The following is a 15,302-nucleotide window of genomic DNA, read 5'->3' on the forward strand; positions in this document are numbered from 1 at the left end:
GTGGGATTGGATGAATTATATATTTCGTATTGGCTGAGTTGGAAAATATATTGTGAACCGGTTTAAATTTTATTTAATGATAATATTACCCCTCAAAATATTGTGATGTAATATTATTTAATATTAATCCGCGAAAATGTTTGTCCGAAAAATATTGCGAGTCGAGATATTACGATATCTATATAATTTTTTAAAGTATTAGAAATGAAAGGATTATTATAGTGGCTAAATATTGTTGTACTCGATTATTTTTGAAGCAATAATTTGTTGAGTTGCGTTATTTTGATAGGCAACCTAATATATGAGGTACGTATAAAACCCAACACTCGCTACGTATTTCTCTGTGTCAGAGGATGACGTCAGGTCATACTCTGGGTGGGATTTATTCTGCATCAGCATCATTTGGAATTCAACACGAAACAATTACAGTTGATAGGGTTTCTGTACAACACCTGTCTCGACATTTCGTATTTTTAAATCGACCTAATTGCATTAATGAAATTGGAGATGAGTTGAAATGGGAACAAGTGCTCCAAAAATTTGGGAATTAAAATTTAAAAGCTTCCGCCAATTTCGCATACTCCACTTTTGTCGGGAGTTGGAAATGGTATATATTTTTTGTTTTTCATGGTGTAGCATTCGCGAGAAATTGGTCCGCGCAAATAAAAAATGATGGAAAATTGTGGCAACATTTTTTTCAAACTTTTTTTCGGCCTTTATCCAAGATTATCCTTCTACGCTGATCGATCCAGTTTTTATGGACCACGAGAGCAAAATTGCGTAACATTCAATGACTTGTGTTTCGACAGTCGACGGATGACTGGTGAATTATTCGTTTTTCGCAATCCAAAAACCGCGAATTACGAGTCAATAAATGAGGGCTTTAGAAATCCAGTTACAATGACTAGAATGTAAAGAATTTTTAACAGATAAGATGGACACCCACGCAGGAGAGGCCTGGAGGAAATATTTGGTCAGCCATGGAATAAACGAAACGATTGAATATAATTTGTATCGGTATTTAGCTCTTTGGTTGTACCTAGTGGTGTCTGTCTCTACACTTGGAGCAACTCTCAGCGTGACATTGAGCGAAGAAATACGAATGACTCACAGCTAAAGTGGAATTTCTTGAACAGCTCATATCATAGGTAATTCAACGTAAGAAATTGCCAGGAGATCCGTTTAAAATTTCACGGGGAAACACTGACCTGTAAAAATAAATATAACAATTTAGCACCATAATGAACTTTTTTTCTCATCGGTATGAGGGACGACGTAAATCCCCAGTTGGGGTTCATATTGGAGCTACTGTGGGGAGTCAGACGAGGTCGAAATTGCACATTTTTTTCTCTCAACTTTCCTCATCTTTCCCTTTTTCCGTTGCCCGAAGGCCAGACGATGCTTTCTCACTCATGAAATTCACGTTGCAAGCATGAGAAAAGTCCCTAATGGGAAGTCTATACTATCTCTTTTCACGTCGAATACACGTGCGTTATTTTTTTTTTACGTGTGGGGAAAAATGATTTTTTCGCTGAATGCTTCTAGCAGGACAAAAGTACAAACAGCCGAATGTGTACAGATGCGGAAGTTCTGTGTTCTCGTAATTGCAATGACGATTGTTATCGGTAATGAGGCCATCAAGGGCATGCCCATTTTTTTTAATTTCTCAGGCATTGTTTTCAATTCTAGGACATTAAACTGATATTTTAATAAGTAATGAGAAAATTTTTCCACGATAAATGAAATTCCCTGGGACAGGGGACAGTAATAAAACCTGAAAAATTTGAAGACATGTTCTGTAATTCCTCAATAAAATTTCTCATAATGCATAATACTGCCGGACGAATAATAAAATATACGCATTTGAATTTAATCTTAATCGAATGGTGTATGCGAGATACACTTGATTTTGATTGAGTGTGGGCAGTCGACTCTGGCATGGAGCGGATAGGAAACGGGAAGTTGTCCGAGTAATTATTCATGAATCCGTTGAGGAACAGTGGTCAGAGAATAGTACATAAAAAATCTCCCATTCTATTTGTTGCTCTCCTCCGGCGATTAATCACCCTCCACAACGTGAATTTGATCAATTACATAGAATAAAAATTTGCCCACTGCAGAGGGATGCACATAAAGAAAAAGTTATCCAATTTCCGCGCTTACACTGCTCGAGTACTCCCCAATCTACACTTTCAATTCCCAACGAAACACAACGCTCGTACATTCCAAAAAAAAAAATATTTCAAACGAGAGTACCAACAGAATAACTTGAATAAACAACGCCGTTTTTCATTTAAACAAAATTGCATAAACCCCGCATGTTCCAAGAGCCATTAGATTATCTCTCTCCCCAATTTTCTGGTATTTATAAATAAATAAAAAAGCACAGGGTAGCTCAGAGCCCAGAGTCAGATCATAAATAATTGACAGATCAAATGTCGCCATTACCTCAACATCTGCACGCCTCTTTCGAAGGTATTAAATCTCCTAAATATAGACCGTGTGTCTAAAAATAAATGAATCATTGTTTCTAGTTATTAAACGATTAATACACCATGGGAATTATCATGACATGGATACCATCTCGTGCTGCAGAGGAAGATGGCGATATGTATACAGAAGAGAGTGCGATTAACTCAGGGCGCATGCGCCGTCGATGATCAATCGAGGAGGAGGCGGTGCCCGCCCCCCAGTTTAATTTTCACATTTGGAAAAATTTCAGGGAAAAATGAAAAACGTCGAAATGCAGAATGGAGGTAACGGTGGTGTCGTAATAGAGGCATTCAATGAAATTATGATAAACCAATGATACGATTGCTGATGGATCAATTAGTCAAAGGATGCGGAGTGACGATGTACGTCACTGCTGTACATGAGAGAATAAATAGGAGGTTCGGCGCATTGGTTTGTGCGCAGCAGTGGTTTTGTACGTGCATTTAGTTTTGGTGGTGGTTGAGTGAGTGAGGCATCTCGTTTCCACTAGTAAAACACCCTAGTGAGTGTAATGTCTGATAAGACGTACGATGGATATCCGTGAGTGTTGAAAACACACATTTGTGAATAATCCTTTTAGTTTATCATTTGACAGTATATCCGCCCAATTTAATTCGGCATACCATTTGGCATTTTTGATATTCACTGATAAGGCTGGTGTGGGTGCTGGCCGCTGTGGATCAAGAGACAAATTTCTTTTTCTCCATTGGATTTTTTTTTTTTTGCGTGGCTAAAAGTAAGATGCCCACGGAGACATAGGCACTGCTCACTGAATTTTCGGCACGACAGACGATACACACGTACGAACGTGAAATTATTTTTTCAAGGAGGTGATTTTATTTTTATTCGGACTGGTTAATTGTTGTTGTGCAAGTGGATTTTTCTCTTTCTCATTCTGTGGGAGGATAGAGATTTTTTTTTTTTGTGAAGGAGGAGACCTGTAAGGGGATACTCGACTGTGATACAAGGGTCTTTTTGTCCTTGCCGTTTGAGAGAGAATTAAAAAATAATACATCAATAATGGAAGCTGTTGCTAAACACGACTTTACGGCCACAGCCGATGATGAACTCAGTTTTCGTAGGAATCAAGTACTCAAGGTTTGTATCAATTTTTTTAATGCTCTGAAATCGATTATTTGGGAGTTTGGTAATGTAGAATGGACGTAGAATTTAGTGATAATTGTTTTCTTTATAACCGGAAATTATTTCCCAATCGTATAATAATTTTCAACCTGGGAAAAGGCCCGTCAGGCCATGACCGACCCCATGGAATGAGTCAGGTGGTAACAAGTCGATCCGCTTCTCCATCGTTCTCCTTATTTAGCCTTATTGTTCTTTTCCATCAATTTAAATTCGCTTGTCGATTGAAAGCATCGTTGAATGCGTCGAGCGTTCATTGGTGCATTTACACGCATTCCAATAATATTATTCGAATCACATTACCCTGGCTGGTGTTCTGATTCAAGCAACCAAAGGCCATGTCTTTGTTTGATTGCTTTTCAACTCTTTATTTTCACTGATAAAATTCAATGTAACACTTTAGTTTTGTTTAACCAATTCATCCTTCAAGTCTGGCTCGCTGGATGCTAGTGTCAGGATGGAATAAAGTTCATTGACACCATGCAATCTGATTCGTTCATGATTTAATAGTCCAACTAAATATTTTTTGACAGATTCTCAATATGGAGGATGATATGAACTGGTACAGAGCAGAATTGGACTCTCGGGAGGGTTTAATACCGAGTAACTACATAGAAATGAAGAATCATGAGTAAGTTTCTGGATTAGCATTGACTCTGAATTTTTTTAGGTAATAAATATTATTGTATTTCATATTTATTCATAGCTGGTATTATGGGCGCATCACAAGGGCAGATGCTGAGAGACTCTTGTCAAACAAGCACGAGGGTGCCTTTCTCATCAGAATCAGTGAGAGTTCCCCCGGTGATTTCTCTCTATCTGTCAAGTAAGAATTTTTATCAACAAGCCTTTGTTGAAAAATTATCACATGCAATTGCATAACTGAGATGTTATTGAAGTGATTCGAATTTGGGTGGACGAGGAAAGAAATTCAAAAATACTTTAACGAGTGTTCAAAGTTAGGGAATTCAAGATAACAACAAATTATTATCTTCATTTGTCTTTCGCTATTTTCTAGATGTTCTGACGGTGTTCAACACTTTAAAGTATTACGAGATGCCCAAGGAAAATTTTTCCTCTGGGTCGTTAAGTTCAGTAGTCTCAACGAACTAGTTGAGTATCACCGTACAGCCTCAGTTTCCCGCTCTCAGGATGTTAAATTACGCGATATGGTACCAGAGGAGGTGAGAATTATCAGAACCATAATTCCTGCAATCAATCAGGAAACTCTTAACACTAGTTTCGACCTTGAATTGCGATTATGTAATTTCCATTTATTTTTTCTACTGAATGTATTTCCTGAACCGAGTACAGTAGTTACGTGATTATCAGAAATCGTGATTGAAGTTTTTCAAGTGTTTGATAGTGACCGTTAAATGCGCAATCAATTGCGTAAATTGTTTGATTTAATTTGAGGGAAAGAAATTTACAAGATTACGCGAGTTATTGAATCTCCACTGTCATTTCCTGTTTTGTTGTGATTATTTCAGTGTTTGGTACAGGCATTGTACGATTTCACACCGCAAGAGCCAGGTGAGTTGGAGTTCAGAAGAGGTGATGTTATCACTGTGACAGATCGTACTGATCAGCACTGGTGGCATGGGGAAATTGGTAACAGACGAGGATTATTCCCATCTACCTATGTTACGCCTTATCATTCATAGGTGAGAAAATGGAATATTAATAAATGCAGGAGGGCATAACATGTATATTTAATTTTTTACAGACCCCTCTTTACAAGTTCAAAGGACCACGCCATTACACACCCCCCAATCATCACATGTACAGGATCAGAATTGAGAATCGGAGGATGCAATATTCAGCATTATCATTTGCCAACAATTCTCATGCTGTGGGCTACGGGAAACACATTTTCGTCATGATTTGATTTTCTCGTAATTCAGTAGCCATTTAATTGCCATGTTCTATTCAATCTTCACTGAATCACTCTGTTGGTAAACAACGATATTTCAAGTAACTGTGAATTTCTTCGATTGATTTCTTTGATTAATTCTTACCGAGACGCTAGTACAAAAAATAAACATTTTTGTAGTCCCACCCGCCCCCTCAATTGCAGGGAAATCATTCTTATTTCTGATGATGAAGTTTTGATGTAAATTTTTGTACTTTTGTAGCAAACGGATATGAAGCAGAAAATTGAATGTTCTAATTTTAAGAGAATTCCTACGTCACGTTTTTGACATTGAAATCCAAATGACTTGACGGTGTCAGTAAGGAAAAACTTGAGGTAGATAACGATATTACATCACTCGTAGCCCACTCTGAATCATAAAAGCTATTATTTTACTACTTAGGCCATATGACAAGAAACAAGTACATGATCAACTACTTTAATGAAACGTGCTATTCTAAAACGAGGATATGATTTTCGTTAGGTACAAAGGCCTATTTATGTCATTCAATTTTTAACGAGAACGCAACTGTGTATGAAATGCATGGAGACGTCTCTTTATTGCATATAATCGTTAAATTCGGATTTTATTATTTTGACAGCAAATTATAAACTAAGTTATATCGAGAGTGAAGTAATCATGAGTTTCCAGATTTGCTTTTTCTTCCAACAGTGGAAAACAGATCGACATTTGCATGAAGGATTTAATTGTGAGCGAAAGTGTGAACGAGTGTAGAAACTTTGTGATTGAGAAACTGAAAAGAGTATAACGAGACAGGGGCCCGGGGTGTGTTGATAAGTTATGAATTGATATTGGGCAACAATAATTCATTTGATAGAATGTGAGTTAAGTCGATGCAATATAACTTTATTTCTTCAATTCTTCATTGCTCCAAGTCGTGGATAACTGACGAATATTTTTTGTTATATTTTTACATCGCTTTTCTAGAATCGTTGTAAAAAAAGAGTAATTGGTGTGTTCCACTGATTAATACACAGTATCGTATTAATTTTTTAATATAAATATGAATTTTTTAGTTAAACGTTACGTCAAATCACTCGAAGTGGTAGTGGGTAGTCATCAATTACGTCGTTTATTATTGATTTATCTTTTTTGTGTAGAAAAAAAAGTAATTGTATTCTGTGCGTAGATGAAAACTGTGTATATGAAGAAGAAGAAGGCGAATCTGTATTTTTCTTTTAAGGAAAGAAAAACATTTCCCAAATTCAGTTTTATTATTGTTGTACACAAATTACGGAAAAATTCAGCCTTTTATGGTTTAATTATATTATTATTGCGTTATGTTACAATTTTATTAATGGCAGTTTATTATATCAATCAAATGCACAAGGTATGTTTCCTTCTGTAGAAAAAGAGAGAAAGAGATAGAGAGAGAGAATATATCTTTGGCCTCAACTTTATACCCCGAACTTGCTTCAACTTACGATAACAAGATATTCAAAACTTCAATAGTTTTTTTTAAATTAAGATATAATTTTATTTGTATTATATATTATCCACCGTAAGAGGAAAATGTTTCATCTTAATTTTCGCTGAAAATAAATAATAGGAAATAAAACAAATATCTTGTTGATTTTTATTAATCAGGGATGTTGAATGGTTGGGGAGTGACCCAGTGAACAAATTCATTATTGTCTTAAACAAAGTATATTTTATTTGTACATTTGTCCAGAAGATAGCAGATTCGGTGTTGAAAGATTAATATCTGTCTCAATGTATAATTATTTATAAGCAAGGGATGAGTGCAGCAGTTAGCAAACAAGTCTATAAGAGATATATCTTCCTGCAGTCTCCGAGGGTCGGATGATTTTCACGACCTGTCCACGTTTCAAACCAAAATACCTAGCGACAGGATCACCAGCTTGAATCCTCATGAGTTGATTCTCTTTTAACTTGTATCGCATCAACAATTCATCTTTCTCGTCAGGTGTCAGGACAATGTGCTCTGGAACTAATTCATGTTCTGTGATGTTGATCAATAGCTCAGACTCCAAAAATTGCTCCAGGATATATTTCGGTGCCATGTCGACTAGCGATTGTTTAGCTGAGGGTGTCATACCTTGTTGAACAACAATAATGGCTCTGAAATTGACAGAACGAATGCAATTCAATAAAAACTTTTTACAAGTTCTTGAAATATTTTTTTTTCCAAATCCGGTTTAAGAGATATTTAGACAGGATTTACCTGTGAATTTTCTCTTCCTGCATACGTTGACAATATGTCTTGATAGTTTTTATTCCAATTTTTGGCTCGTCAGGGAAGAAAACGAACAGTTGATCCGTGGGATCGTCATTGTGAGCAACCAGAACAATCAAGTCACTTCTCGCTGGCCTTTTTTCACTCGGTTTATCTCCAAATTGTTGTTTGAACTGCTCCAATGTTTGATCCAATTCATCCTGTGTCACTAAATAACCTCTATCATGACACAACTGCATAACAGTCTTCCTAATTCTCCACAGCTTGTACGTCTCCGCTTCGTCATCCATTTCAACTCAAAAAGACAAGTCCCCAATACTAAATAAATGAATGAAAAATAACAAAAATAATCCTTCAATCTTCTCAAATCGTGAGCGTCACGTTGATAACCTCAACCGAAGCAAAATAAATTTTCGGTAAATATTTTTGGAAGCGCAAGATCCACCGACAGTGCTGCCAGTAAATTAAAAATTTTTTTTCATGCAAACAGGTGCTCATGGAAATCTGCTGTTTCCATGAACTATCATAAAAAAAACAGTCGAAATTTGTGAACAGATTGAATACAACACGTTTTTAGATTTTCTTGGTGAAAGGACAGAGCAATAATTGCAATGTTAATAAATTTTTACTGATTAGTTAGAATTTGTGTATGGAGTACGCGACAACTGTTATGACAATGTTTATGATAAATTGGGGGTGGGAATTACGAGGAACAATGTCATCAGATTCAATCGATAATACACAATACCTGGAAGGGGTAGTTGGAAGAGGGCGAAGTGGGTGTTAGTGTGTTTGTGCCATTTGTGGTATGGGGTGCACGCTTACACGAGTGCATAAAGAGGATAGGATTATATCCTGCGGGTAAATTTCTTCATGAATCCAATTGCAATTACTATTTTAAAATGTTAGTATCCTCGATAGCTTTATAATTAATCGTATAAAGAAGCTGGATTTTTTGGGAGGACATTAAAATGTAAAGTTATGCCGAAAAAAAGTAGCAGACATGTCAAGGATTCAGGGACAACGAGGGGACAACATATTGATGATAAGGATTGTAATGACAGTGTCATTAAGCATACACAGACTGTACGTATTGGAGTTAAAAGTGCTAAAAGATGGTTCTCGTTGAAAAAACGAATGGGATTTGCCAGTGATGATGATTTGGTGGTGCATCTGCTCGATCTTGCCGAGACTATCAGGTAATTTTCTATTTTTTTCAGTTTACCCATTCATTTATTGTCGTCATTTGGTGACATTCAGGGAGTTAATTAGGTGAATGTAATTATTTTTTCTTCGTGGGGAATCTGTCATTAGCGATTCCCAGGGGCCGTCATTTGTCCGCCATATTTGTTTAAAATACTACCCTCATGTAGGTAGAGTCATCAATCCATTGACAGAATTATTAATTTTCGTTTGAATTTTACGAATACGCGATCGGCTATTTTTCAACTGAATATAGTTTTTGTTTGAGCTCATAAAATTCTGATTTCAAGTACTTGATCCATCATTTTGTGTTTACAATTTCAGAAAAGATGAAAAATCTCCGGAGAAAAAGGGAGAGACGAATGGTAATGCTGAGGAAAAGGAAAAAGATAAGAATGTAATAGAAGTAGAGCCTCACGAGCCACTTCGTAGAAGTTCGAGGAAACAGAATCAAGAATCTCAAAAGGACGAGATTTCTCAGAAAAATTCGATAGACAAGGGTTCAGTGGAACCGACTGGAGGGATGGAGGAGCAGCATGCAAAGCACAAAGCAAAAATAAAACACCACCGGAACAAAACAAAACACCACAAGGAAAAACGCAAGAAGCGAAAGCACACGAAGAGTTCAGAGTCTGAAAAATCTCTGACGGTTGATAACGATAATATAGAAGAGCGTATAAAATCTAAAGACAGTACAAGTCAGCCTGACAATGAAACTAATCTGAATAAATCTGTGGAGATCCATGAATCTAGAGATGAATCTGTCATCCAAAAGACTGAGACTATACATAACGTAGTATTAATCAGCAATGTAAATAGCAAAGAAAATATTAGTCAAAATTCGCAGATTAACGACAATTCAATCGACAAAAATGCAAGTATTCAGGATGATAGAAATTTAATAATTAGTACCTCAGCAAAGTGTTCAGTCCTCAGACACTCAACAGAGCCCAACATTCCCCAGGAATTTGAGGAAAAAAATGATAAATTCCCGACAACGCAGGAGCAGCAGGAACTGCCCTCGACTCAAAAAAGTATAAGATCACCCGAGCAATTGTCAGAGCCTCAAGGGAAACCCGACTCTGACGATAAGAAAAAGAAAAAACGAAAGCATCTCAAGCCTGAAACAGATTCATTGCAAAATGACTCAAATACTGAAACGAACGATGAGCTTGGTCACAAGCACCGTAAAAAGAAGCACAAAAATACCGAGCACAAAGTAAAGAAGAATCACGACGTCAGAAAAGCTCCTCAAGACGGAATGATTCCCGTGGAGCCTCGAGAGATGAAGCCTGACGAGCCATCTCCCTCAGTTGGACCCCTCCCCCCAGCAGATTTTGACAGTGAAGCAAGTGCAGATCACCAGAGACTCGCGATAAAAATAAAACTCTGCCAGGATTGCAATAGTCGTCATATCCAGGACGCCTGTCCTTTACTCTCAGCGGTCTACGAAATCCCAGACTCAATATCACCCCATGACTGGATAAACATGCACAAGCACAACCCTGATGTAACGAAAGCTCTCGCCTCCGACAATCCAATGTCCGAGGGTTATGGAAAACCCACGGATGACGGATTCGAGTCCGACGAAGACTCAGATCTGTACAAATCAAAATCAAAAGCCCACAGCGAGGAGAGACGTCTTCAAGTCGACGAAGGGCGACCACTTTACTCTAGGGATTCTCTACCAGACTGTCTAGTGCTCAAAATGTCAAACAATGACCACGGTCTTGGCATTTTCGCCGATAATCCAGTGCCAATGTACGCTAAATTGGGGCCATTAATCGGAGAACCGGTAAAGGAAATGGATATTCCTGATGATTTCCCTATGCGTCATATCTGGGAGGTGGAGGTGGACGGAAAAACATCATACATAAGTACCACTAATCCCCTAAAGAGCAATTGGTTACGATACATGCGACCCGCTGAGACGAAAGACGAGAGAAGTGTCGTGGTAATAATTGAGAACGGTAAACTTTACTTTGTTACAACACAAAATATAACACCAGGCAGTGAATTAACATACTGGGCAGATTCTCAGTCTTCTGCATGGACACGAAAGAACAAAACAGATAAAACAAACTGCGGCGGTTGTAATCTCAATTTTACCCATCAAATTTACTATCGTTTACACTGCTGCATATTCCACGATGCTAATTACAGTTTAACCATTCGTAAATATCATTGCAAAGTGTGTGGTGCTGCTGTATTGGGAAAAGATAATATCATGAAACATGCGGCTGAACTTCACGCTGGTCGTGGAGCTTATCAGTGCCAGTACTGCAGAAAATTTTTCTTACGATTGAATTATCTCGAGATGCATCGCACCTATGGGTGTTCGCAAAATCCACAGAGAACTAGGCCACTGTGTGACTTTTGTGGACGTAAATTTTGCCAGCCGCAAAAATTAAAAGTACATATTAAGAGAATGCACAGTGATATGTCCGAGGTGTTGAGGGAGTTTCAGTGTAAATTGTGTTTGAAGTTGTTGGGATCGAGGGCTGCATTGCAACGGCACATGAAGGAAGTTCATCATAAGGATGTTGTCGGGGCAGCCACTTGTGATCGTTGCGGAAAAATGTTTCAGAATAAGAGTAATCTAAAAATTCATATGCTGACACACAGTGGTGTTAAACCTTTCAAGTGTAAGGAAAATGGTTGTAAAGCTGCATTCACCACTAAACAATGTCTCCAATTTCACTATAAGAAAGTGCACGGATTAACTGAAGAGATGATGCCAAAAATAGAGAGATCAGTGGCATACACGTTCGATGCATACAGTGGAGGTCCCTTGGAAGAGACTTCCCAAGACACAAACCCGAGAACAAATCGCCGAAATTCCCAGGAGAATAACAGTAGTTTATTGTCGACCGACGACGTATCCTCTGAGAACAGTATGAAAACCGAGACATCCGTGCCATGTCCTCCCCTTCACCCAGAAATGGAGCCCGATAGCTCAATAAACCGACCAACTCATCAGGATCTGCTGATATCGTCACCGAGACACGAAGTTATTTTATCATCTCGTCAGGATATGGATACATACGGTACCTCAAGGCTGCAGAGTAAGGGAAGTAAAAAATGGATGGGTGAATTCAATCCGCCCCCCACGAGCAAACTCCCAGAGCATTCTCATCCAGTTTCAGTGACCCCAACCGATCCCTACGAATTCGAAGATCTCCCAAAGAAAGAGGAGGAGGAACGTTCAACACCTATTCCAATGACATCAACCCTCATGGATGAGAACAAACTTGGTCTGAGTGTCTACCGACGAACAGAGAGTACAAACGCAAGTCTTCTGGTCGAGGCTGCTCTCGATGCAGCAGAGAGAGACATCGGTGCTGTCTCAAGTCCAATACTTGAGGACAACGATCGAGATGGCAATCTCTACTCAATGCCCAATCATCTGCACTCTCCTCTCCCCTCGCGATCCCCAGAGAGTCATCTGGAATCGTACATGCAGCAGCAGGAGGATCTCATGTCCCCGACACCGACCCCAGACGGTCGAAACACACCTCCCACTCACGTAAGCTCCGATTACCACCTCCATCGATCAGTGGACTACATAAATACCACGAGAAACCACAATATCGATCAGTATCTCCACCACGAAGACCTCCCTCGAGGCACTTCACCCAATAACTACATCCACATGTCTCAGACTGATCTTGTGTCTCCATCAGCCACTCCCAATCGTTATCAAGAGGTCCATCATCATCATCAGGTACCCGCAGAGAACCTCTCGAGTGACGAGGGCGACTCTGTTGCCCAGAATCTCAGTATTTCAGTCAAAGAGAAAGCACTCCAGTTGGACTTGCCCACTTCTTATAAATACGACCCTCTTGATTTTGAATTCGGTAATAGAGAGAGAAATTTCGAGCCACTAGTGTTGAATAATGGAGAGCTCCAGGGGCTCGATATGAGTGCCCGGGGATTTCACACATTTGGATCACAAATGCAAAACAGCAGATATCATCATCATCATCATCTCTACGATATTGGGGAGCGTCAGAGTGTCGATTTAAGTAGAACTGGGAGTTACTCAATATCACCACCACCACCTCCATATCCGCACAGTGATGTTCTCAGGGTGGTTAGTCTCGATCTCACACCTGGGGGGAGGCATTCCGTTGATTTGAGCCTTTCTAGGGGTCATCATATTCATGGTAATACTTCCCGAGTACTTACTAGTCCACAACCAAGTTCAACAACACCCCACGTTGTTCCTGAGGCCATTGAGGGACGAATGCTCTCTCCACCACCACCTCCACTGCCTGCTTACAATCCGGCTTATCCAGTCAGTCCTGCGCCTTATCATCCACCAAGGCCTGGGTATTATCATCATTCGGGGTACTATTGAATCACATTTTGTAGGCAATCGGGAGTCGACTGGTGGGAGACTATATATATTAATTGTCTGTTTCTTTTTTTACATAAATTTCTGTAGGGTTGTACTACAGAATAATTTTCCCAGCAATTTTTCAAAAGGTTGTTTATTAAACAATCTCTAAGAATTCTCTTTATGTATTACTTTATTGGTGCAAGTTTATCACTTGTCTCTCACGTTTTCTTATCTATATGTTTTTTAGATTTTTTTAGTAATTACGAAGCACAAGCCCATGTGTGATACTTTTTTATACGGATTATATCTATGTTAATTATCGCTTGTTTCATACATCCATTTCCTCTGCTGCTTTTATATCACTTCGTTTAGCGAATATGTACAATCATTGTTGATTAAAAAATTGTTACTCTGAGTTTAGCTTGCATGCTTCTATAGCAAAATTCAGAAACTTATTCAATTCTCATTGAATTTTTCAGAATGCCTGATAAGTGATAGGGGAAGGTGGGGCAAAATGCATTGTCGAATTATTTTATTGTTTATTGGATAACTTGAGTATTATGATAAACTTTTTTAAACATATTCATATGAAAATGCAAAAAAAATTGCTCAAGATACTTTCAAGTAAAAAATTAATAGATGACTGATTATTGCCTTTTGTTGAGTGATTTTTTGTTGCTCTTTCTCTTCAATTTTATTTCACGAAAAAAATTTTTAATCACCTATCAGCTTTGCCGCACCCTCTTCTGAATCAAATTAAAAAGGTCAACGGTAATTCTAGTCATTTTACATTCACGAGTAAGACGGAGTTTAATTGTGAATCCGGAGGAACTTTCTGTCGAATTGTAGAGTGAGGAGCGAGTACATGAATTAATTAGTAATCATTAATTATTATTGTATATATTTCCTCAATTCAAATTTCGGTAGAGTAATACTGTATAGATTTCTCCGTTAAATGTATGTACAGTAGACTCCCGTTAGTCGTGTGTTTTTTTTTTTCGTGGCAAAATTCAAAAATACGCGAGAAATTTACATTTCCGCTTTATTTCGCCTGGAATTTCATCCCTCACCAGAAGAAACAATGGATTGTTTACATCTTGAAGTCTGGAGGTGGTAGCCGAAGAAACCAAAAGATACGCGAAAAAGAAATAGAGGAAAGGTGCGATTATAACGGGACTCTACTGTAGCTGCAATAATTCGTGTAAGAATAGTGTAGATTTGTCTCTGTTGTGAACACATGACGAATTGGAAAAAAATACCAAAGATGGAAATGCTAATAACTCTTGTGCCAAATTGTATAGGGCGTAAATGTATTCAATTTTACTTTAATAACAACAAATGTCGTACTGGATACAATTTTTCCATTACAAATTTTAGCTCGCCAGGTTAATGCATAATTTTTACACAAATTTAAAAACTATTTTTTTATTTTGAAGGGGTAATCTTATATGTACATAAATGATGGCAAATATGTCAAAACACAAAAGTGGAAGATTTTATTGTAAAGAATTTCTAATCATCTTCTGCAAGCATTTTTTTGATTAATGATTTGTAGATTAATGATTCGTCGATTCATAGAATAGTCGGAGTTACTGAATAAATAATACAACTTAGGATCAATTTTACAAGAGAAAAATAGTCGTTCACTTATAACTATGCAAGATCTCTGTCTTCTTATCGAAGGTTTCACTTCGTTCTACGTGGGATTATTGCAAAGCAGAAGAATAATGAAACATGCAATATACAAAACTTTTAGTAATTGTAGTAATGAAGATTTATTTAAATACGTTATCTGATCATTGTAAATCGGGCACATGATGGCATCAAGGAAAGTGATATAAAAATGTATTTCTAGATAAAACAAAAACCTCGAAAATTAATGCTAAAATTGTCGATATTTTTCGAATACAAAACGAATTATGGCCCACAATATATTTGTATCAGGTTCATTAATTTTTAAGACTTAAGGAGTATTAAAAGACTAAAACTCTCA

At 37.8% G+C, this 15,302-nt stretch overlaps 3 protein-coding genes across 3 annotated transcripts; 2 read left to right on the top strand and 1 right to left on the bottom strand.

The window, feature by feature from the left end:
- Positions 1 to 2,978: 2,978 nt before the first annotated feature.
- drk (growth factor receptor-bound protein 2 drk) lies at positions 2,979 to 6,510 on the top strand. The gene is made up of 6 exons (XM_011304208.1): positions 2,979 to 3,591; positions 4,167 to 4,264; positions 4,340 to 4,459; positions 4,652 to 4,817; positions 5,124 to 5,297; positions 5,360 to 6,510. The coding sequence occupies exons 1-5, from the start codon at positions 3,514 to 3,516 to the stop codon at positions 5,295 to 5,297; spliced, it is 636 nt and encodes a 211-aa protein (XP_011302510.1). The 5' UTR covers positions 2,979 to 3,513; the 3' UTR covers positions 5,360 to 6,510.
- A 689-nt stretch (positions 6,511 to 7,199) lies between these two features.
- Rpb5 (DNA-directed RNA polymerases I, II, and III subunit Rpb5) lies at positions 7,200 to 8,191 on the bottom strand. The gene is made up of 2 exons (XM_011304209.1): positions 7,753 to 8,191; positions 7,200 to 7,649 (listed from the first exon to the last, which is right to left on the bottom strand). Exons 1-2 carry the CDS (start codon positions 8,052 to 8,054, stop codon positions 7,319 to 7,321), a joined length of 633 nt encoding a protein of 210 aa, XP_011302511.1. The 5' UTR covers positions 8,055 to 8,191; the 3' UTR covers positions 7,200 to 7,318.
- Positions 8,192 to 8,361: 170 nt separating this feature from the next.
- LOC105266234 (uncharacterized) lies at positions 8,362 to 15,291 on the top strand. Its single transcript, XM_011304210.1, has 2 exons — positions 8,362 to 8,963; positions 9,292 to 15,291. The coding sequence occupies exons 1-2, from the start codon at positions 8,746 to 8,748 to the stop codon at positions 13,325 to 13,327; spliced, it is 4,254 nt and encodes a 1,417-aa protein (XP_011302512.1). The 5' UTR covers positions 8,362 to 8,745; the 3' UTR covers positions 13,328 to 15,291.
- Positions 15,292 to 15,302: the final 11 nt, after the last annotated feature.

This window comes from Fopius arisanus, unplaced genomic scaffold, assembly GCF_000806365.1.
Source record: "Fopius arisanus strain USDA-PBARC FA_bdor unplaced genomic scaffold, ASM80636v1 scaffold00037, whole genome shotgun sequence".
NCBI classification, from domain to species: domain Eukaryota; kingdom Metazoa; phylum Arthropoda; class Insecta; order Hymenoptera; family Braconidae; genus Fopius; species Fopius arisanus.